Source organism: Scyliorhinus torazame, chromosome 16, assembly GCF_047496885.1.
Source record: "Scyliorhinus torazame isolate Kashiwa2021f chromosome 16, sScyTor2.1, whole genome shotgun sequence".
Classification (NCBI taxonomy): domain Eukaryota; kingdom Metazoa; phylum Chordata; class Chondrichthyes; order Carcharhiniformes; family Scyliorhinidae; genus Scyliorhinus; species Scyliorhinus torazame.
Window position 1 is genome coordinate 162,282,719 of NC_092722.1, and position 25,161 is coordinate 162,307,879.

The window sequence follows — 25,161 nt, forward strand, 5'->3', positions numbered from 1 at the left end:
CTGGATATTGACCGGTCAAATTCCGGATCAATGACCGTGTTAAAGTTCTCCCCCCCCCCCCCCCCCCCCATGATCAGGTTATGTGACTCTTAAGTCCGGGATCTTACCGAGCACACGCCTCATAAATTCCACGTCGTCCCAGTTCGGAGCATATATGTTCACGAGCACCACTCGTACACCCTCCAACCTTCCTCTCACCATTATGTACCTACCCCCCTTATCTGACACGATTTTCCCAGCCTCAAATGCCACTTGCTTACTAATCAAAATTGCTACCCTTCCTGGATACCAAGTCCAGCCCTGAGTGGAACACCTGGCTAACCCATCCCTTCCTCAATCTCATCTGGTCTATGACCTTAAGATGTGTCTCTTGTAGCATTGACATGTCTTCCTTCCATTCCCTTAGATGCGCAAACACGCAAGCCCTCTTGACCGGCCCATTCTGTCCTCTCTCACGCCACGTAATCAGCCTGGACGGGGCGGCTTCCACCCCACCCCCTGCCGACTAGCCATCACCCTTTTTAGGCCAGCCCCCCGCTTCCCCGAGCCCCCCCATGAGCAGCAGCCATTCCTGACCTCTCATTTATTCCCCGCCAATTGTTCTTCCCCTGTCAGCAAAGCAGCCTCCCCCTCCCCCGAACAGCACCAGAAACCTCATCTCCCAGGTCAAGTACCAGTTTAACACTTGCTCACCCCCCACTGCGCTTCCGAGAGTCAGCTGACCCCGATAGCCCCACCTCTGGCGCCAAACAGCCTGTCTCCCTATTGTTCGAACCTCTTTTTCTCTCTTCCCCCCCCCCCCCACATGATTAAACCTTTTAACAGCATCACATTCCCCAGTAAGTAAACAACCGCCAAAAAAACAACAAAAAACGAAAAACATAAACCAATGAAGAGACAGTCACTTAAAACAAAACCCAATCTCCTGAAGAATAGCTCTAACTTAAAGACCCCCTCCCATCCCCCCGCATCAAATCCCTGCAAGACAAAAGCACTACAACCATCACCGCAGCCCATAATTTCACCCAGACCGACATAAAATCTCTTTTATTTTAAAAAATCAGTACAGTATTACGAACCACCGCTATAAAACTTTGCAGCTTAAATGTCCTTTAAATCGTCACCAGCTTCTTTTCTTTAATGAACATCCATACATCGCCTGGCGTCTCAAAATAAAAGTCCCGTTCTTCATGCGTATCCCACAGCCGCGCTGGGTACAGCATCCCGAACGTCACCCCCTTTTGAAGAGGGTCGCCTTTGCCCGATTGAACCCAGCCCGTCTCTTGGCCAACTCCGCTCCCAGGTCCTGATAAATACGCAACTCACAGTTCTCCCACTTGCTGCTCCGTTCTTTCTTGGCCCACTGCAAGACGTGTTCCTTATCCGTAAAACGGTGAAAACGTACCAGCATGGCCCTCGGCGGGTCATTCGCCCTGGGCTTCCTCGCGAGGGCTCTGCGCTCTATCCACCTCCAGGGGCAGCGGGAACGCCCCTGACCCCATCAACCTCGCCAGCCGTCACATGCCCTCGCATCCGATCCCTCACTGCCTTCAGGCAGGCCAACAATTCTGAGGTTCTGCCTCCTGGACCTATTCTCAAGGTCCTCCAGCTTCTCCTGCATTCTCTTCTGGCGGTCGTCCAGCACCTCCACCTTGTTCTCTAGCACTGGTCGGATAACTTTTGTTCAATCTCCTGTATCGCTTTTCCCTGGGTCTCCTGATTCAAGACTACTTGATCAATCAAAGCCTTGATCGGGTCCAGCGTATCCTTTTTCAGCTTGGCGAAGCAATCCTCAAAAAACTTCACCAGCTGCTCTGTTGACCACTGTGCCGTCTCTCCTCGGCCCTTGCCCTCCGCCATGCTGTCCAACGGTACCAGCTCCGCTTGCTTCTCACTACCAGGTTTGAGTCGTTTCACACTGCCATTTCTGGTCCAATTCTCCATACACCAGAGGGGGAATCCTCCTTACTGTAGCACAGTTCACTGATTTATCCCATAGAATGCAAGAAAAGTCGGGGGGGGGGGGGGGGGGAAAGGTCCGAAAGCCCGTTAAAGGCGGGAGCTATTGAATGTGTGACCTACTCCTCCAGGGCCGCCACCGGAAGTCCTCTCCACAGATGTTGCCAGACATGCTGAATATTTCCAGCACCTTCACTGTTATTATATCACTACGGTTGTCTATTTCCACCTTTGTAACCTTCTCTGCGTCGGCTCATCTGTTGCTGAAACCCTCTTCCATGCCTTTGTAACTTCTAGACTTGACCTTCTGTAAACTTGAGGTCATCCAAAGACACTACCCGTATCATTACTTACACCAAATTCCATTTATTCGCCAGCCCTCTGTGCTCACTGATCTACAATGGCTCCTGATTAAGCAATGCTCATCCTACCTAGATTTCAATTTTCTCCCCCCTCTATCGCTTAATCCCCAGTCCGACAACCATCTTATGTCTGCACTCTTCCATTCCTGGCCTCTTGAATATTCCCTGTTTTTAATTGCTCCACCGTTGGCAGCTGTGCCAAAACCCACCTCTTTAAACTTTTGGTCACCTGCCTTAATATCTCCAAATGTGGCTCGGTGTCATATTTTGCTTTTTACCTGTTATGGAATATTTGAGAATATTTTACTACATTCACAATGCTATACAAGTACTGTTCTTCATCTCATTGATTGGGAAGCAGGTGCTTTCATTTATATGGGAAGAAAAATTCATGGAAAGTTAGTATTGTCTCCATCTGTACATTTTTGTGGTTCACCCTTGCAGAGTCTGGCAAGTGGTTATGATGATCTGTATATTGGGGAATGGGAGTCCTGTCTTCCTGAAACTTTTGCGTTGTGCAAGTTTGGCTGTTACTTATTGAGCATTCTTTGAAAATTATCAGGGGAGCTAGTCTTTGGGAATAAATTGAACCCCAAGATAGATTGTTGCAGAAGTCTTGGGAGGTTGAGGGTGCATTTATGCCACAATTGTCATGTCTGGACCAAGTGGTTAAGGCCCTACAAGACCTCCAGAGCAAAGCAGAATGAGCCGACCTGCAGGGCAACTTGCTGCACTCCAGAATCAGGCTGAAGATTGCTTCACATGAGGGTTAAACATATGGAATAAGTACACTCTATGACATGCTTGTATAGAGTTGTCCATAGCCAGAAAATAGGCCTGGGTTAATCTTTAAGTTTATTTCTTACCATCGTCTATGGATCTATCCTTGCTAACATCATCCTCTTCTTCCAAATGTTGTCCTTTTTTGACACCGCGCGGATATACCGTCTTTTTGCATCTCTTTACTAACCATACCCTGCTCTACTATAAACAAGATATCCCAAACACGATAATTCCCAACCACTGTGCTGTCAGACTGCTTGACTGGCATTCAGTGTCAGATGCCGTGAAATTGAGAAAACTGAAACCACTTGTCTTCCACTCCTGCAATAAAACTCTGAATCCTTGCCACCAACTCCAATCTCCTCCTCCATTGAGCGATGTCTGCTTGAATTGAACTGTTCAGAACCTTTATGTCTTATTTGGCTGCCAGCTGAGCTTTCAACCACTCCACCACAAAGATCCCTGTTTTTTTTCTCTTCCACTTCATCTACCTCCACTGCTCCTTCAACCTTTATGCTGCTGAACTTCTCTCAATCATGTATATAACAGCAAAATAAAAAAAGAAAATGCTGGATAAAATCAGCAGGTCTGGCAGCATCAGTGGAGAGAGAAACCGAGTTAACGTTTCAAGTCCATATGACTTCAGAGCTGAAGAGGGATATAAATGTGATTGATTATATAGTGGGAGAGAATAGAAAGTATGGGATATGTTGAAACTAAGGAGAGATTGACAAAGATGTCATGGGCACAAGACAAAGGGAATGTTTAAAGGTGGCATTAAGGACTAAAGAAAGTGTTGATAGTGGCATAAAGTTAAGATAGCAGAAAATGTGTCAACAAGAGAACAAAGGTCAGTGGTCAGTGAAAGCAAAACTGAAAAACAAGAGACAGGTGGCCCTGTCTGTGTTGGGGGGTGAGGGGCACCACACGCTGGAAGAACAACACCTCATCTTCCGATTAGCCTTCTGGATTCAACATGTCACATCTTGACTTGGTTGCCTCAATGCTATCCTGGCTGCACCTTCCTCCATGCTAGTAAAACCTAAGCTCATCCAAAAGTCTACTGCGTATATCCTAAACCACACTTGGATCCAGCTCATCATCCCCAACACGTTTTTTGCTGCTTTCGTTGCCACCCAGTCCCGCATTATCTCCTCTTCAACATTTCTATCCTCATGTTTTAATTCCTTTATGGTCTTCCCTTCTCTTCTCTCACCCTGTCTCCCCCCCCACCCCCCCCCCCCTCCCCAGTGTGCTCTTTAAATGCATGTTGTAGCATCTCTGACATACCTCATCATGCACTTGTAACCCATGAAAATCGAGCAGCAGGTTAGCAAGTGTTTCTAAAACCGGAGATTTGACATTAACTTTTGCTTTTGCAGTTCAAAATGGTGCCAGTGGTGAATGGGAGAAGAAAGTGATTGAATATTTCAGAGAGAAGCTAAAGGATACGACTGCATCAAGTTGGGTAGGTGGTTATATTGTGTATATGGTTCAAGTGCAATGGTACTGGAAACTAAAGAGTTCTCTTGTCAGAAATGCATGGAATTAAACCATTTTGAAATATTGGGAGTTACAGTTTATAAAGTCTGTGAAATTTGCATTCTCCCAGTGTCTGCGCGGATTTCCTCCTGGTGCTCCGGTTTTCTCCCATAGTCCAAAGATGTGCAGGTTAGGTAGGGTTATGACGGGGTGGGGGTTAGTGGGCTTAGGTAGAGTGCTCTTTTGGAGGGAAGGTGCAGACTCGATGGGCCACACTGTAGGGATTCCAAGGAAGCTTTTTTAAATTAAGGGGTAATTTAGTGTGGCCAATCCAGCTACCCTGCACATCTTTGGGTTGTGGGTGTGAGACCCACGCAGGCATGTGGAGAATGTGTACACTCCACCACATGGACAGTGACCCGGGGCCGGGATCAAACCCGGGTCCTTGGCGCCGGAAGGCAGCAGCAATGCTTTTTTTTAATGGTCCAACAGTTTTATTTCAAACAAAATTCTTGGATTCCCTAACGTTTACATGGGCTTCAGAGGGGGTCCATGTGGGATGTTGTCGTCTGGCCTGAAACACCCTTTATTTGTTTTAACAAATTTCTGGTGCATGTCATATTGAAATATTGAGTTCAAGGGCATTATAGCAGTTATGTGACAGAATAGTATGTTAGTGGTTAATTGATTATGTTGTTAAAGATGCACGGGATCTGTAATACTATACGATGAATAAACCTAACAAAGAAAAGATCAGTGTGTTTCACCATCAGGCTTATATCCATTTAACGTTGTGGATAGCACATTGTGAGACTATTGACTGATCAACAACCAAGCCACTTATACCCACCTGCCCCAAATCGTCTTAGAACATTGGTTAAGAAGCATTTATCATCCTTGGGTTTAAATGTAACAATTGATCTAGCTGGCCAAACCTCCTTGAACTCTCCTTCCAGACCCACAACTGTCATCATCTAGAAGGACAAAGGCAGCAGACACAAGGGAATGCTGCCACCTGCAAGTTCCTTCCCAAGGCCCACACCGTGCTGACTTGCAACTATATCACTGTTCCTTTATTGTCACTGGATCAAGATCCGGAAAGCCCTAACAGCACTGTGGGTGCACCTGCATCAGAGAGACTGTAGCAGTTTAAGAACGTCCCTTGCCACCACCTTCTCCAGGACTGTTAAGATTACGCAATAAATTCTGGCCTTGCCAGGAATGCTAACATTCTACAAAATAATTTTAAAAATCTACCCCTCTGTGCGTATAATTGTTTCCTAATTTTACTCATGAACGTTCTGGCTCAAATTTTGCCATGCCTGCTCGGCATTGACTCTGAACCTCCGGAAATAGTTTATTTTTGCCTATATAAACTGTTCTCTCTTCCCCCCCCCCCCCTTCAGGGGAGCAGAGCTGGAATGCAGAGAGAATTGTATTTCTACTAGCCACACTTGTGTAACTGCTGTCTATTTTCCATTGGCGAGAGCCTTCAAACCTGTTTTATTATTAAAGTTAAATGGTATGGATGAGTTGGTGGAATGAGAGAGGCCATTCTCTCAGTGGCTAACCTGGGTTTCCCTGTAAATGATTTGATTGAAATATAGTTTTTGCCTCCTCCTAGGTGCCTTCCTTGAATGATGTTCCACTGCATTACTTAAAACCAAATAGTTTGGTGAAATTCCGTTGTATGATCCAGGATATGTTTGATCCAGAGTTTTATATGGGAATTTATAAAACTGTGGAGACAGCGGCCAAGCCTAAAGTAAGTATTTTGGGGGTAGAAATTAAAGAAACTTTTAAAAGGAAAATATTCAGTAACGGCAATTAAGACAAGTAATGTCTCTGATTGCCAGCTGACCCAGTTTTATTGGGAACTCACAAGAACTATTACTATTTTGTACATTATTTGTGCAATCTTCCAACTTGGAAATGAAAGAACTGTGTGATGAATGTAGGAATTTCAGAAATATTGTATTATAGGTATTTGGTGCAGTAAGGGTTAAAAGCCGGGTTAGTGTGTATGACTGCTGCAGTAATGTTTTTTAAAATCCTGGTTTGCAAGACGGCTCAGTGTTTTGGAGCTATGGGGTGCAATTAAAGCATCGTAAAAGTTTGTGCTGATGGGCTTTTATTTATATTAAGACAGATCCCTACGGAGTAGTTAATTAGAGACTGGTGTGCAGCTTAGCTAGATTAACGTAGTTTGTGGGAGGAGCCGAGGATTGAAAGAGGTTTTAAAGCTTAGTTTTTGGCTGGAAGGTGAGCTGAGAAGGTTTTCTGAAGAAATACAGCCAGAGATTCTGCATTATTCTGACAGAAAATCAGGTGTCTTTCTTTCAAGCAGTCTCAAAAGACCATCTCAAAGTGGAGTATTCAAAATATTTCTATACAGCAAGTGTCCCTGAGTCTGCTAGCTGTATTTAAAAGTGGATTGAGATCAGAAATGGTTTTATTGTTTGATTGGGAATAATGGGAGCAGTTAATGGTTATTGTGTCATTATTGATTAGCACTGTTTAAGGGGTAATTGTAAGCTACTTTCTTGGTCGATGTTAAAGATATTTTAATACTGCGTTAGTAATAAAGTTTGTTTTGATATACCATATCCCTATTTTGTGTGAATCACTCCTGGAGCGAGTTATCCTTTCCTCACAGTCTTACACAATTCAATTCAAATAAAATATTGGGGTTTCTGTCCAGTATCCTGCTGGGGTCTAGTCCGGGATCGTAATGTGTGGCATCTTTCTTCATGTGGGGCCTGTCATTCAAACGACAAACACATTGAAAAATGTTAAAATTAAACCAACATACTGTGAGTGCTGAAAATCTGAAATAAGAACAGAAAAAGCTGGAAAAGCTCAACAGGTCTTGGCGGCATCTGTGGAGAGAGAAACCGAGTTAACATTTCATGTCCAATGTGACTCATTGTGTTATATTGTTGACAATTGATTTTCTTCTCGTCTTCAAGACCTGAGCCTTAAAATATTTGCCTGCTTTTGCCCACCCTGTAACTTTCCTTGCCCTTTTAACTTCTGTGTCCATCAAATATTTTTGCACAAGTGTACCTTTTTTGGTTACGTTTTAAAGACTGGGTTGGCCTGCTCTGTTAAATTGAGTCTCACAAGGCTTTTGGAAATACATTTCCTAACTGTGCCTTGTGGCCACCTTGTGCTCTGAGGTTCATGAGGAGATGTTTCCCCTTGAGGGAGAGTCTAGGACCAGAGGGCATAATCTCTGTAAAGGGTCACCTGGTTCGGACAGAGATGAGAATACATTTTCTTCTGGTTTGAGGGTAGTGAACCTGAGGAATTCTTTGCCGCTGCGAGCTGGATTGTTCAGCATGTTCAAGGCTGAAACAACCAGAATTTTAATCAGGAAAGGAATCAAGGGCTATGGGGACAAGGGAGGAGAGTGGAGTTGAGGATTATCAGATCAGGCAGGATCTCATTGGATGACAGAGCACACCCGATGGATCGAATGGCTGGCTTCTGCTCTATAAGCTTAAGATGTGGCTTTGAGGAGGTGCCCAAGAATCACCTAAAGAGGCTGGTTTCTTAGCACAGAGGAGTAGAGTACTTGGTAATCTCTGGTACCACTGGCCACCGGTTTCTTTCTTGTGTCTGAGTTTCCCACGTACGAGTCTGCAGAGCTCCTCCGACTGACACCCATTTCCCATGGGCCATAAATAGGAAGTTCTTCGAGTAAAATTACTAATAGCTACTGTCCTACACAAAAAAGAATCAACTTTTTGTCAAGTGTGGGTGGGAGTCTTGTTTTTAAGAAATAGAAAGCAAACACTTTTTTGTTCTCTGGGAGTGCGCTCGAGTGCACAGAACAGCTGTGCTCTGTTCAACTCCAAGCTGAGCTCCAATCCAAATATCCTTTTTAATGACAAACTCAAAATATATTTTGTGTTCTGCTTTTGTGGCCCGTGTATACAGCAGCCAGAAACATTACAATGCAACTGCTTTCACCTGAGCAGCAAATCCACTGTCACATCCTGTTCTCCGTCCCTGCAAATAGTGGTCCAGCATTCAATGCTTTTGGCTTTAATCTGTCATGTACCAGTTTTTTGAACAGTTCCTTGCCAGTAGTTCCCATTGAGCCATAACAGCAAAATTAACAAGTCCTTTTTGATCTTGGGCAAGTTGATATCGCGAGCGAAAACCGTGATGTGTGTTGCATTGGCACAGCCAGTATTTTGTAGGAAGAAAAGGCAATTTAGCCTTCTGTGTTGCCAAACTGTTCTTCAATGTCTCCTGCTATCTTAGCAATTCTGTGACTGATTGTGTTGTCAAATTATGGGATGCAACTTAGCTGGTCAGCAACCTTCCTCTACAAGCTACCAATGCTTTTCAATCACTGTTCAAAATACATTTCACCAATTGTGTCAGATTTGCCACTCCTTGCTTTCAGCAGCATAGAATGCATTTGTCGTTTCCTTTGAAACAGGGTTTCATTATGGGGGAAGAAAATCTTGCAGTTTATTTGTGTGGTGCAGATGTTTAATCTCGGTGACATTTTATGCTATCCCGATGCTATCCCTAATGCCACATTGGGTCAGGGATTTGTGTCAGAACCACTAAATGTGATTTCCAAGTTCAGGAACGAGATTTGCTATTTATATTTTGATGAGCTTTATGTGTTCTTTCCTTGGGATCAATATGGTTTAACCATAAGGTTTTTTTTTAAAATAAGCCCCGGATCCTTCACAATTAAAGAAGTATCAGTTTAATAGTCCACGAGGGGTTGCTGGGTCGCTTGGAACACGTCAATTTAAAGTGACAGATCTGTGCAGACAGCAATTCAGGCTGGGATCACCTGGACTGGTAATACACTGTAACGCAGTTGAAACACACTGCTCACTGGTGGTTATCTATAGCTGCCATCAATGCAAACTCACCCCAACTTTCAGGTTTTCTGTGATAGATTGATAATCAGAAGTCTGAATTACTTAAATTTGATGGTTTATTTCAGTACATTTTAAAGGAACTCCCACTTTTGGTGCAGCTGGGTATGTGAGTTTGCGTCAATGGCTACCCTCCATAAATATTTTCTTTGCAGCACGTTTCCCCACCCACTCCCTCCCAGATAATCAATAGAGAGGTACTCTAAATTTATTTAAAAAGATTTTTTTTTAAATTATTTGGCATATATTGCTGTCTTTTAGAAGTGATGGATTTATAAAGAACAGAACCACTTTGTAGTCGAATTATCCTTCAGCCCGTGACTCTTTTAAAATTAAATCCTGTACAGAGATTTAATGGAATGTCGATTAGAGGAGACCTGAAACACTGCTCTTTGATGTTCTAGGATGCTACGGCAGGGCTTTAGGATAGTGAAGAGCATATTTAACATGGACATCAGAAAGCATTCTTTATAGAGAGGGTGATGATCATCTGGAGTGGATTGCTGGGTGGGTAGTTAAAGAAACCACTGGCTGCTGTGACAGAAAGCCTGTCGAGGTGATATTCTGGAAGGATGAGATCAGATGAGCCGAAGAGTCATCTTTAAATAAACCTCTGAATTAATGTGAAATGGACTTCCCAAGGTGCATCATGTCTGGACTGCCACTGCATTACCTTCAATGGATTCAGCTTTCACAAACGAGCACTCTTAGCAAATAATATGCTACATAATACTGGCAGTTCCCTTGTTCGATTGTATTTGAACTTGAGCTAGAAGCATGATTTTTGCTTTGTGATTGAACTGTGCACGATTGCTGATCACATTTTTTGACTATTTGCATGTGCATCTCTACTTTGCATTTTTATATATGGTATGCTTTTTCAACTTTTTAAATATTTCTCTTGTGTAAAGGTTACAAATTGTTTTTTATAGGTTCTACGCTTTGGAAAATATAAAGATGTTGCTGAATGTGGGGTAAGTAGTTGTTCCCTGTATAGTTGTCCACAATTCACTTTGCCTATTTATTAAGGCAAATTGTATGTTAAGTACCAAATTCCACAGATGTATAGATTTTTAGTGTTTTAAATGCAGTTAATGAGTGGGTTACACCATCCAGAAACAAGGTGTTGCCATCCTAAAGAAAGAATGTTACGTCTGGGTTGTGTGGAGGGTTCAGTTTGGGGGGGCGCTGGTGGCGGCATCTCTGCCATTTGCTCCAACAAAATATTTGTCAAACCCACTGGTTGTCTCCGCTTTAAAAATATGAAAACAGCTACGTCAGCATTTCAAGTTGGGGTCAGTATCAAGGTTGGCCCCATTGGTAGGAACCACCTTTTAGAGCCGGTGAAGTTAGATGCCATGTTTTTGGGGGGTGGGGGGTGAAAGAGGAAGGGGCTGGAGAGAGAATGATTTATTTTTGGAGGAGTGGTTGGTTTGCCAGCCTGGAGGAGTTGAAGGAGAAAGTCGGGCTCTCGAGCTCTGATGCGTTTAGGTAATGTTTACAGCGCACCTTGCTATGGCCAGACTGAGTCGTTTCTTTGCAGGCATGAGGGTAGGTGCGAGCGCTGTTTGAGAGGGCCTGTGAATCATACTCAAGTTCTGGTCCTGCCCAAGCTAGTGAGTATTGGATTTCTTGTTTCAACACCGTATCGGCGATTCTGAACGTTGAGTTGAAACCTTGTTCTTTAGTGGCTATATTTAGGGTGTCGGATATGCAGAGCTGTGGACAGAGGTGGGGGCAGATGACTGGCCTTTGCCTCTCGGATTGCTTGGAGGTGAATCTTGATGGGCTCGAGGCTGGCAACGCCACTTCGTGCTTCATCGTGGCTGGGTGACTTGATGGAGTTTTTGCACCTTGCGAAGGTCAATTGCACTATGAGGGGGTCAATTGAAGGAGATGGTAACTGTTTATATTGTATTTTAAGGAATTGGTCACTGTTAGCTGTAGTTGTTGGGGTGGGGTGGGGGGAGCAATGGTTTATTATTTTTGTTCTTTTAGTTTATTGTTGTTGTTTGGATATGGTGTATTTTTTGGTATAAAATGACAAACATCGGATACAACTATATATTTTTTTAAAGAAAGAATGTTACGGCTAATATAAGTTCCAGGTAGCCACATTTACAAGGTTCTCGTTCAATGACATCTGATGTGATGATTAGTTGCAATTTTACTTTACAACAGTAGATGGAGCTAGCACTAAAGGTAAAGTTGGCTGAATGCTGAAGAGAAAGAAAATATTCAAAGTTCCTTTATTTAACAGAGGCACAAATCCCTTTTTATCAACAATGGTCACAGACTCATCTTATAAAATATCATTGCTCATTGGTTGTTCTTTATCTTTCATTCTGTAAAAATGCTACTTCCACTTCATTCCATCTTTCATTTGTATATGTGTGTTTACATGACCTTACTGCCAAAATACTACTTAACATTTTGGCTCAATTGCTGACACACCCACTTGTGCAAAAGAAGGTTGCGCTCTCACCCAAGAGCTTTTTTTTATTCCTTCATGGGTTGTGGGCGTCGCAGGTTGTGCTGGTATTTATTGTCCATCTCCAAATGCCCTTGAGGGGGCATTGCTGTGGGTCTGAAGTCACATGTAGGCCAGACCAGGTAAGGATGACAGATTTCCTTCTTTGAAGGGCATTAGTGAACCAGATGGATTTTTACAACAATCGACACTGGTTGCATGGTCATCATGAGATTTTTAATTCCAGATTTTTATTGAATTCACATTCCACCATCTGAAGTGGTGGGATTCAAACCTGGGTCCCCAGAGCATTGCTCTGGGTTTCTGGTTTACTAGTCAAGTGATAATACCACTATGTCACCACCTCCCTCTTATTTAGAACCACTGTCATTGAATTCCCAAAGGTATTTTGCTGAGATTTGACTCTGTAAGCGCCAGTGTCATTCTGGCATTCCATCCAAGTGACCTGTTCCTTCCATTGTGAGCATTGCTGGTGAGTTTTAAGCTGGTTGTTGACTTATTGAAGACTTTGTAGTTCAGTTTGATCCTCCTCTCAGTCAGTGCCCAAGTATGCATTTTCCAGCAGGTTATTGATCCACGTTTGTTGAGACCAATTACAACACCCCATCAGTCACCTGGCAGCACGGTACCATTGTGGATAGCACGATTGCTTCACAGCTCCAGGGTCCCAGGTTCGATTCCGGCTTGGGTCACTGTCTGTGCGGAGTCTGCACGTCCTTCCCGTGTGTGCGTGGGTTTCCTCCAGGTGCTCCGGTTTCCTCCCACAGTCCAAAGATGTGCAGGTTATGTGGATTGGCCATGATAAATTGCCCTTAGTGTCCAAAATTGCCCTGAGTGTTATGTGGGGTTACTGGGTTGTGGGGATAGGATGAAGGTGTTGACCTTGGGTAGGGTGCTCTTTCCAAGAGCCGGTGCAGACTCGATGGGCCGAATGGCCTCCTGCACTGTAAATTCTATGATAATGATAAAACCTTGACTGGAATTAGTTGCTGGCAATGGTATCACTAACATAGACCATTTATGGGAATATAGCTCCGTTTTAAGTTTTAAAATGCTGCTGTGTGTTATCTTTCATCGTGTGCATTGGAGGGAAGTGCTGGATTAGTGTGTGATGATTTGATTTTGTTGGCATCTTACAGAATTTATTTTCTCCCCAGCTCCAACAAGAGGTTGCCTTAAACTCTGCCAAATGTGTCACCCAGGAGAGGCTGACATTTTACTGCATTCCAGTGCCTGGAGAGTCAGAGTGGGTCAAAGAAATATCCTTTTGGTGACATGGGTTCCTTCAGCTTCAGCGTGAGAGGCTTTTCATCTGAATGAATAAATTAAAGTAATCTAATGGAGTCGTTGTGTTTTCCTTAAATTGTCTTCATACGCCTATGCCAGTGCCAGCCAGGCACGTGGCAACCCTTCTACATCCTATACTCCTAGTCGTCACAAGAGGAGTTATGAGGAGGATGAAGACATGGAAATGCATCCACCCAAACTAAAGGAGCAGTGTGCAGGTAGGGACATATATTCAGCAATTCTATGCTCCTTCATTGAGTTCACTAACGAGGGATGCAGAAATGGCTGGATACTGCAGGATAATGCTCTTTACTCCACAATGTAAGTTTTTCATGTTAGCCCTCAAGGCAATATTGCAGTACTCTTGCTGGTTTCTCTCATGCCCTGTTAATGAATGGAGTAGATCTCTTGTCACCGGTCACATTGAGACTTTCCCAAACTACTCATTCATCACAAAGCAGCAATCTAAAAGGGGTAAGCTTTTTTTCTTGTGATGAATGCGATGTGCTAACCAGAGTAACAAACTACCTTTAATTTAATTAAGAATAATTAAAGGGATACAGTTCTAACTCTGCTTGTGTTATAAAGCACTCGGTGGTAGTCAGCATGACCTGAGGAGAATCTGGTCTCTTGTGAATATGAATGTCATGCATGCCATGTTGTGACGTGTCCTTCTTGTTCACTATTGGTTGTTAGGTTGATCAATTTGAAACTTCACTTTTTTCTAATTATGGTTAGAAGCCAGCCAAAGAGACTGTGTTAATACTGCTTTTAACTTGTGTACCAGCTGGCTGCAGTGCATCACAAGCATCTGGAGATGCTAAACGCCTTGAAAAGGAAGCACCAGGTGGACACCAGAGTTTTCCTAACCGCACAACGTCAATTGATCTCAACTTCCCATTACCAGGAGAGAAAGGGCCTGCATGTCTTGTGAAGGTAGTAATGTGTTTGTGAGGAATGGAATGCATAATGCAGGCCTTCTTATTTGTGATAGATATCTATTCAGAAATTTCCTTTCCAATATTAGATATACATATTTAAGTATCCGTTTCATTTCAGTTTTTAAAGGTCAGTAGATCTGATTAGAAAACAAAAATTACATACTGGAGTAGGGCATTTTCATAAAATGTTGTCATGTTGATTGCATTGCATTAAATTTTAATACATTTCATGCTGTATACATTGTAAATTCCAAAGCCTCATTATGTCTTGACTGACTAAAAGATAAAACCTCTTTGTGTTCTTAAAGATTTTTTTGTATTCTTCAAAACATTACTGTTCAAAACTTGTTGGGGGGAGGAGAACACAACTTGATGTGTTCTTTTTCGATACTACAGGTATGCTTTGTCAGTAAATATGGAAGCAGGTCATGCTCTCTTGTGTCTCACAAGATCCTGCTGATAGGTTTGGCTATAATTTTTGTAACCCCCCTCCCCACCCATCCATTTTGCCAGCCATCGAGCTGTTCCAGAAATCTTTAGCTCCAAATGTCCTGCCAAATGCTTTTGCAGAACCTGAATGCTGAGATTTGGTACGGAAGCTTACTCTGTCTAAAAACTGTTGCTAATTATTAATGGTTGGAATCCTTTCTGATGAGTTAGTTGGTTTAACTAATCAAAATGCACTTGCTGTGCATCAGTCTTCCGAGTCCTTTCTGCTGTTGAAGGGGATGGAGGTAACTAACCAGTTTTCCTCTTGCGTAAATGTGGGATTGCTACTTTCAGGACAGCAAGGGCGTTTTACTTGTTGGTGCAAGTGATGGATCAGTTACAACCATATAATGGAGCAACACAGAAGGCCATTCCACCTTTTTGTGTCTGTGTCAATTCTTTGAAAGGGCTGTCTAATTTGTTTTACTTCGCCGATCTTTCAGCCTTTTCCCTTTCAAGTATTTACCCAGTTCCTTTTTGTTATGTCTGGCGGCACGGTAGCACAGCAGTTAGCACTGTTGCTTCACAGCGCCAGGGACCCATGTGTGATTCCCGGCTTGGGTCACTGTCTGTGCGGAGTCTGCGAATCCTCCGTGTCTGCATGGGATTCCTCCGGATGCTCCGGTTTTCTCCCACAAGTCCCGAAGGACATGCTTGTTGGGCGAATTGGACATTCTGAATTCTCCCTCCGTGTCCCCGAACAGGCGCCGGAGTGTGGCGACTAGGGGATTTTTCACAGTTAGTTCGTTGTAGTGTTAATGTAAGCCTACTTGTGACACTAATAAAGATTATTATTATTATTGAATGTACTCCTGCCATCCTTTCACGCAATGCGTTTCGGTTCGTAATTGTTCGCCACTTTAAAAGAAAATTGTCCTGATCATTTCTGGATCTTTTGGCAATCATCTTAAATCTCTTTTCTGGCTACTGACCTTTCCACTGTAATCCTTTTCTCCCTCTGAACCATCAAAACATGTTTTGAACCCCTGTATTATATCTCCCTTTAACCACTGCTCATGGAGAACAACCCAAGCTTCTCTAGTCTTTCCAGGTAGCTGAATCCCTGGTCCCGTCCTTGGAAATCTTCCTCTGCACCCTCTCCACAGCCTTGACATCCTTAAAAAGTGTAGACAGAAAATTGCATACTGTACTCCAACTCAAAATGTATTTTATTAAATGCCCAAAATAATCAAGCTTGTGCAGCTATTTTTTCACATCTTCCCCCCCCCCCCCCCCCCCCCCCCCCCCCCCCCCCCCCCCAATCTCTTCGGTGTTAGGCCACTGTGTAATGTAGTACATTTTAATTAAAAGCCCATGTTGATACTGGATCCATGACGCCGTCATGCATTATTCGGTTCAGAATACTTGTCCATTAATGTTTTATTCTCCTACTTGGCAGATCTATGAGGACTGGGATAGTTTCAAAGTGAATGATATGCTGGAGGTTTATGGGATTTTATCAGTGGATCCAGCACTAGGTGTAATAAACGATGAGAGGTAAGGCATTAGGTGTCTATAATACAAATGCTGTACTCATCAGCCCTAATGCAAGGATTGTTCAGTGAGCTTTTGTGCCTCTTCAATTTTCACATACTCTTATCATGGAGAATTTAGTCTTGCAACTGAAATTAAAAGTGCATATCATTCACTTGTTTTAAGGAGCTTGAGGATCAGTCTATTTATACACACTGAAATATAACATATTGCCGATATGTGAGCAATTAGTCTAATTTTCTCAAGTACAATGTAGAATGACTGAATTAATTACATTTTTAAAGTTCTGTGTTTAACCTTGCATAAAATGAATGTTGCCCAGCCTGTTAAATATTTCCACCATTTTCTGTTCTTAATGCACATTGTGCTGTGAAGTGACAGTTCCCGTTCTTTGGTTCCTGTTTGATTTAAAAATTGGCATTCTTAATTGAGATTTTCTCGTGGAGTAATTCAGGGCAGTGAAATGAAGGAAATGGAACAGCTTTTTTTTTTAAACAACATGGATCTAAATGTCGTCTTGCACTTGTAGAGACAAGAAAGATGAATCTTAAGTTTGCAGCTTTGTTAACACTGAAATGATAATTTACTGTGAGTTTGTCTTTTCCCCATGGGTAAGCACAAAGGATGGTTCGTCAATACTGGACCCAATTGAATGTATGGACACCATGGAAGAGCAGCGTGTTCACAGTCCTCCGCCTTCACTGGTTCCAAGACTTCATGCCATCGTAACTCGCAAACTGCAGCACGTTAATCCCTTCCTTCCCACCACCCTGAAAGATACAGAAAACAAAGACTGTAAGTCCCATTTTCCACACAGCTGCCGTTAGTTTTATGCCTTTGCGGTGTCTGCATATGTGGGATGTTTATCTGTGGTTAGTGTGATGTGCAGAATTTTATCTTGGAAAGAATGTAGAAATGTTTATTGCACAATCATGAGACCCAGGTTCAGACCCGCTATAGACCGTAGATACAAACAATAGTGCAGAGAATTTTGTCGTTGTGATTCTGGGCCGTCTCAAACCAGTTTTGGGAACCGCACAAAGCACAACTAACTGCCCATTAAATATACAGTAATTAGCAGTTTTTCAATTGAGCCCTGTGGATAGCTATATTCGGTGGAAAATGGCAAAATTCAAGGGTTTGTGGCTGCAAAATTAAGGAACCGAGTGGGAGGAACTTTATTAGGTTTTACAGGGCCTGAACTTGGAATATTTGATGACTTCATTCCAAGCCAGGATCCCTACAGTGGAGAAGGAAGCCATTCAGCCCATCGAGTCTGCACCAACCTTCTGAAAGAGCACCCTACCTAGGTCCACTCCTCCGCCCTATCCCCGTAATACAACTATCGCATCCCTGGACACGGGGGAACATTAGCAAAGCCAATCCACGTAATAGTGCTAGGGAATGGAATATTTTTATTTCTCAGCTATATTCTGTGTTACAGAATCTGACCAAATAAGCATATAGATGTTGCTGAGGAGGGGGGTGCACAAGAGCCCATTTTGTGGTGGACTGTTGTTATTTAAGATGCCATATAAATATTTCTTTCTTAAAATTAATGTTCTTCTATTTTTCCGCTGATTTATTACAGATATCACAAACATCATGCCTGAATTGTCAACAGTCAGAACAGAGTTGCTTGGGTTCCTGACGCATATGTTATTGGGAGACAGTCTGGCAGCTGAATATCTCCTCCTACACCTCATATGCACAGTGTAATTATATGATTTTTGTTTTGCATCATTTTTGGACATACACAATCCATACTTAAATTGCAAACATGTATTTTCTATAGTGTATTTTACAATGTTAAATAAGACCCTAAGAGTTGCTTGATCTAAATAAATAAGGGATTCAGTTTTAAATTCTGCTGAAATTGTAACTGCTTTTTAAAAATGGATATAACTGTTATTTTGAGCAATGGAAATGCGGTTTTGCAATTGAGTTAGGTGTCTTCCTGGGGCGGTTAGCACTGGGACTGCAGCACTGAGGTCCCGGGTTCGAATCCCTGCTCTGGGTCACTGTCCGTGTGGAGTTTGCACATCCTCCTCCTGTCTGCGTGGGTTTCACCTCCACAACCCAAAGATGTGCAGGTTAGGTGGATTGGCCACACTAACTGGCCCCTTAATTGGGAAAATAAAATAATAATAATTGGGTACTCGAAATTAAAGTGCCTTCCTGAATCAAAATGTTCCTCAACGGAACTAATACAACTTCCAAAATTCATAAAAGGTATGATTGAATTGTGGGTGCAAGTGGCACCAGTGACGTTTCTCACTTCTAAGGTTGTACTTCTATCTTGTCGGGTGCAAAGCAAATCAGTTTGGATACATCACAAACACTCCCAAGTGTTCAGAATCACAATCTGCTGTGTTATGAAGCAATCTTTTCCTTACAACATAATATATTTTCATCACATCATGATGTTACTAATTGAAGTACATTTCATTGGAGGGAGGTGGGGGGGGGAGGGAGTGGGAGCTGCTGCCTATACGACTCAAATGAAGAACTGCTTCCCAGGATTCTGTTTTTAAGATTTATTTGATGGGGAGTAAATATGCACAGTTTTAAACAACCAGAAAGTGTAATGTTTTTTATTTCCTGCTTTGGCTCGAATGGACAGAAGATGGTGATTACATTGAAAGCAAAACAACACTTTATTTGGTGTCTTGGCAGAAACTGCCAAAGAGAAATACAATGCAGAAATGTAGAGGATGTTAGGTCATGAATCTGAACAAAATCAAAACATATTTTTTGCTGGTGAAGCCTGCAATGGGGTGGAAAATGGGTCAATGGGACATGTAACTTTTATTTTCCACACCAGGGCAGTGGGGGAAGCTTGATGGCTGAAATAACTTAATTTATTTTTCAAAACTGCGAAGAACATAGCAATTCTAGGCCAAGGAGCCACCTGAGTGATTTGTTTCTCAAACTACCCAGCTGCCAAATTGTAGCATGACTTGCATTGGAGAATTCATATATTAAATAGACACAAGAAATTATAACTTGAGGGTATATATCGAGAGTTATAGTTCCATGTAGAACAGTAAATTTAGCTTCTGAGTTTTTCATCTGATGTACAAAATGAGATAGCTGGAACGCTGCTTATTAACCCGTTTTGATCAACGTTGCAGATACTCCCGACGTGACATTCTTCCACTGGGTAAGTTCACAGTAAATTTGAGTGGCTGCCCAAGGGATAACACTTACACAAAGTACCTCCATAGGACCATTCAGCAGCTGGTTCCATCGGTAAGTAGTTAAATCATAGGTGTTCACTGCGGTATATGATCATTCAACTCTGGTAATTGCTGTACTTTTTAAATATAGTTTACCATGGTTGAGTTTCAACATAGTCAAAAGATACATTTTCCTGCTGCGAGCACTGATAACTTAGAGGCTCTGGGAATTTTGAACAGATCTGGCAGGCAGGAAAATTGATCTGAGGGTATATCAGTGCCTTTGTGGCATCCCAGATGACTTCCAAAAGTGTTCGGAACAGGAGCAAGGCCAGCAATTATGTAAGAATTTGTTACTCTGGCTATGTTATTGCAGCAATTGTTCTAATTATGGGCCATTAGCTTTAATTATAATAATGCAATATACATCCCTGGTGATGCTATGTTGAGAATACATACCACCTGTATATAGCATGGAAACCAGTGTACTACTATTCTCCCATGTTGGGGAAAAATTGACCATTTTAAATATATAGCGTTAAAGAGTACTACTGGACCAGCAATTATGACATATTTTTGGTATTCCTGTTCCAGCCTGTAACCTGTTTGTTTAGTTTCCTTGAAAGACAAGAAAAATAACGTGATTCTTCATCAGAGTCATAGAAACTTATAGCACAGGAGGTCAGTCACCCCTAAATAGCTCTTTAAGAGCGTCTTGTACACTGTTGTGTGTCTGTAGTCCGTAGTTCCTCATTCTAAAATATCTGCCTAAGTACCTTTTTAAAATTACTTATGGAATCAATTTCTACGACCTTTTCAGCTGGAGTGATTCAAATTTCAGCAATATTCAAGTGGTAAAAGCATTTTCAGTTTTCTTCGCGATGATCTTGCCAATGATTTTAAATCTGTGACCTCTGGTTATTGTCTGAATGCCAGAAGGAATGGGTTTTCTCCATTTACTTTAACAGCTGCAGTATAGTTATTGGAATGTCTGAAAATTCTGCCTTTGCTTTTGATTGTTATGTTTTAAATGAGAAAGTAACTTTAGGGATCAAATCGGTGCTTAACCTTTCTCAGGAAAAACTAGTTGTTCAAAATGATGGAGAGAGCTGATGGTCCGGATTTTAAATGATGGCAGAACTGTTCAGAGTCATTACGCCTCTCTAACTAACAGCAACTCTCGATATGCTTGTTAAACTGTATGTGTGTGGACTTTTGAACATGTGGAGTTAAACAGTCATCCAGAACTTGCTGTCGGAGGTTGTACACTTTTCCATTACTACCTGGCCATTGGTCTCTCAGTAAAAACCTATGCAAACGTTGAATCTTGTTGAATAAAGTATAACTGGGGTTTTAAATGGGCTGCTAAGTTTATAATTACCACTGAGGAATTAATTTTATGCTTGTGGAATGTCACAATTTTTCAAGAATTTTTTTTTTTTAATTCATTTTAACATTTCAGCTTCTACCTTAGTCTCATGTGCATGTCCCAGACGTTCATTTTGTGTCGTGTAAAATTTAAAGTCAATGATAATTGGTGCGTTTTAGTTCCTGGATTGCAGTCAATGAGAATACTTCAGTGTGATTGGCTGCTTCCTCTGTTTAATGACATCACTGTTGATGGAACTTCCCCCTGGTTTGTCATCAGATTCAAACTGACGTCAGGAAAGAGAAAATACATGCCCCAGAGTTTGCTCGATCTTTGTGGGCAGCTTTCTTCAAGGTCAAGTGGGGAGCATTTCCTTCGCCACTGACTGTGAAATTCAGGCCATTGGTCCTGTGAATAACTCATTAACTAGTGGTGTTGACTCTAAAACTTTGACATGATGTGGACATAACCACAAAATTAGTTGTCTTACATGTTTGTAGGTCACAGCCAGGAGTGGGTGCATAACAGAGAATAGTAGTGTGTGTGTTATTTTCTGAAATTCACACACATCATTGTAATTTAAATTAAAGCAATTTGTACCATTTTATATTTATCTAGCAAGGTCGTTTGTTTTCCTTAATAGTCATTGTTTGCTGTTAAATCTGCTCAACGTTGTTATTGTTGAATACTGTTTCATTCTTAATTTGATTTTTGTTTTTAATAGTCCTATTGTCTACCCATGACCCTTAACAACATGAACACTCTACGTTTCATCCCACACAAAGACTATACTGCAAATCGTCTTGTTACTGGAGTACTGCAGCTGGCCAGTAACACTTCACTCATGTTGGACGAAACGTTATTGGAACAAGGGCAGCTGGATGCCACAGGTCAGAACTGAACTTTGCAGACTAGAGCAGGTTCTGCTGTCAACTTCAGTAGCTGAGATGTTTCAAATGCTGGCATTATTAACCCTCATGAACAATGAATAATTTGCTTGCCCACTAATCTGGGAACGAGTATAGGAAGCACTAAGCAGAAGAAGAGGATGAGAAAATTCTATGGAATGACAGAACAAGCCAAAATTGAAGATTGTGGGATAAACACACATCATCCAAAAGTGGCCAAACTAGACCAAGCAGTTTCCACAATCTTTTGCTGGAAGCCAACAATTTTTGCAAAACTGCCCACATCCCCAGCCTGAATTAAGTGCCATAGGTTTCTGCTAAATGTACCTGTTTGAGGCTATTTGAAGGCGTTCTTGAAATTGGGTGCAAGAGCCCTCATAAGCACCATTTACAAAATGTTAAATTTTGAATATTAGATTCGCTAATAATATAAATAACCACTAGTCAAAACTAGTAAATGATTATGTATGGTTTTTTAAAAGTCAGTACAGATGGTAGACTAGGCACTAGATATGTGTATTTGGGTGATAAATATTTTTAGCTCTATTGATAAAACTGCATCAAGCTTCCACCCTTGAATATATTGGAGTAGCATTAATGCCGGGGGGGGGGGGGGGGATAATATTCTAAAATACTCCTTGATTGCACTGGTTTGTGGGAGATTTTATATTTGTGACTAGTAAATGAGGTTGAACAGAAACCTGAACAATAAACTTCACTTTAGAAAAGTAGTACGCTTCTGAGTGCAATTTTCACCTGGATTTCCGATTGCGCACAGGGGAATCTATCCACATGTCCCTAAACACATTGAAGTAGAACATCAGAAATGTTGGAAACGGAGGTTGGGCAGTATCAGCGGAAAATGAAACATCTGTATTTTGCTTTTGTGTTTTGAAGCAAATAATTTAATGTCTGTAAAGAATTGGTCACCGTGATGTGGAGATGAATCTCCTGTGGTTTCTCACTTTTTGAGAGATCCAGCCAGACAAGAGAGGAAACTGGACCCAGCTTAATGTATGTTACAGGCAAATGTATTTTCAAGGAATGTTGAAGATTGCAACGGCGCTGAGGATCCTGGTTCGATCCCAGGCCCGGGTCACTGTCCGTGTGGAGTTTGCACATTCTCCCGTGTCTGCGTGGGTCTCACCCCCACAACCCAAAGATGTTCAGGGTAGGTGGATTGGCCATGCTAAATTGCCCTTAATTGGGAAAATAGAATTGGGCACTTTAAATTATTTTAAAAAGAGAATGTTGAAAATCGCAATATAAGCAGGACATTACGTTTATTTTAAATGAGAGAGGATGCAGAAGTTTGTTCGGGGCAGGATAATTGGCTCCTGAGACACTGGGGGGAATGTGAGGAAGAGCTTTTTTATGCAGAAAGTGGTAATGATCTGGAACACGGCACGTGTAGGGTTTCAGAGATCAAGGGGGGAGACTAGGATGCTCCCCTGGGAGCTGACATGCAATCCACGGACCAAGTGGCCTCCTCACGTGGCCTAAATGCCTCTGACTCTTTATGCAGCATTATGATCATTGCACTGACGTTGAGAAATAACTGCTGGAAAAATTACCACCCATTGGGGTTGCAAACCATAACTTGGGAGCTTCTCGTTCTTTTTATGATTATTTTCATCGTTCCAGCATTGTGCACTAGACACAAGTTTTTAGGTGGTTGTTGGATGTTTTTATTACATTCAAATACAGGCAGGTACTGGCTTTACACAGTGCAGGTTTGAAATATTTTTTCCTTCTTCAAAGATATCGGGATTTTTAATTGGAATTGCTGCGATTATTTGAATGAATTTTCCTTCTGTACCTTAAAAATGTTTATTTTATTTTGTCGTCTTGGATTTTTGAATCCGAAGCTGTAGTAACTGAGCTGCCATGAAAACTAGTGTCACTCGTTGTTGCTCAATCTTTCACAGGTGTCCGAAATGTGACAGCGCTTGGTAATTTGATTACCTGGCAGAAGGTGGACTATGACTTCAACTTCCACCAGATGGAATTCCCTTGCAATATTAATGTACTGATCACTTCTGAAGGAAGATCTCTCTTACCGGTATGTGTATTCTGTGGATTTGTCTCCTTCAACTCCCATGTATGTCATGCTCCCGAAGCCTTGTCGATTTTTGTTCTGACTTAAGTTGTTTGCTGCAGCAGCTGTAATGCAGTGGAGGGATTTTTTACTCCAGTAAAACCATAGCGACAGCACAATATGATTTTCATTCAATAATATTTTGAATCATAAAATGTCTTTTGAACCGATTTTTTTTGGAATCAACCTTTAGCATTAATATCTTGTGTGGAGGATTTTTTCAAAAATGCTGGGGATAACATTTTTAAATGCAAGCGGATTCTCTTATCACAAATGTGTGTCGTCGTTGATGATTTGCATCTTGAAAAGACACACAAACATACTTCCTGATATTAGCCTGGAGCAGGAGACATTACAGAGTCGGGTTCCCTTTAAGAACTTCCCTTTACGTTTGTGGTCCTGCTCCATTCTTAAGACCCAAAATCTCCAGACTAATTGAGATGCCAAAATTATTTTTTTTTAAAAGGATTAATTTCCTATTGTTACATTTTTAGATCTGTCCATCTCAGTTTTTACTGCGTCTTTTTAAATGTTTTTCTTGGGTTTTTGATATACAGAACAAAATCTAAATACACACAGAACAATAAGAATTTTGCAAGGATCTGATGCCCCAGAGACTGCCACTTTTGGGCATGGCTCCACCCTCATCCCCACCACTTTGGACATTGCCTCGAAGAAGGCTATCCAGTACCCGGCAAGTCTGGGGCAAGACCAGAACATGTGGGCGTGGTTGGCTGGGCCTCCTTGGCACCGTTCACATCTATCCTCCACCTCCGGGAAGAACCGACTCATTCGGGTTTTGGTCAAGTGGACTCAATGAACCACTTTTAGTTGCATTACGTTAAGCCTTGCCCATGTGGAGGTGGAATTGACACAATGCAGTGCTTCGCTCCAGAGTCCCTCCCCTGTTTCTCACCCCAAGTCCTCCTCCCACTTCTCGTCCAGTTTCACGTCGGCCCTTTCTATCAGTCGTCTGTACATTCAGAGAACATAGAAAAATACAGGACAGGCCCTTCGGCCCACGATGTTGTGCTGAAGTTTTGTCCTAGATTAAGAACAAATTAATCTACACCCCATCATTCTACCGTAATCCATGTACCTATCCCAATAGCCGCTTGATGGTCCCTAATGTTTCCGACTCAACTACTTCCACATGCAGTGCATTCCATGACCCGCTACTCTCTGGGTAAAGAACCTACCTCTGACATCCCCCCGCCCCCCCCAATATCTTCCACCATTCACCTGAAATTTATGTCCCCTTGTAATGGTTTGTTCCACCCGGGGGAAAAGTCTCTGTCTACTCTATTTATTCCCCTGATCATCTTATAAACTTCTATCAAGTCGCCCCTCATCCTTTTCCGTTCTAATGAGAAAAGGCCTAGCACCCTCAACCTTTCCTAGTAAGACCT

General features: G+C 42.1%; 1 protein-coding gene across 1 annotated transcript in view; it reads left to right on the plus strand.

Annotated features, from left to right (window-relative positions):
* Window positions 1-25,161, plus strand: part of mcmbp (minichromosome maintenance complex binding protein) — a 45,920-nt gene that overhangs the window by 10,039 nt on the left and 10,720 nt on the right. The window contains exons 2-13 of the mRNA XM_072479347.1: window positions 4,487-4,572; window positions 6,211-6,351; window positions 10,429-10,470; window positions 13,145-13,246; window positions 13,363-13,492; window positions 14,062-14,210; window positions 16,104-16,201; window positions 16,815-16,993; window positions 17,790-17,913; window positions 19,333-19,450; window positions 21,471-21,636; window positions 23,583-23,716. Of these exons, the coding sequence (XP_072335448.1) occupies window positions 4,487-4,572; window positions 6,211-6,351; window positions 10,429-10,470; window positions 13,145-13,246; window positions 13,363-13,492; window positions 14,062-14,210; window positions 16,104-16,201; window positions 16,815-16,993; window positions 17,790-17,913; window positions 19,333-19,450; window positions 21,471-21,636; window positions 23,583-23,716 (1,469 nt within the window). The remainder of the gene's footprint in view (window positions 1-4,486; window positions 4,573-6,210; window positions 6,352-10,428; window positions 10,471-13,144; window positions 13,247-13,362; window positions 13,493-14,061; window positions 14,211-16,103; window positions 16,202-16,814; window positions 16,994-17,789; window positions 17,914-19,332; window positions 19,451-21,470; window positions 21,637-23,582; window positions 23,717-25,161) is intronic.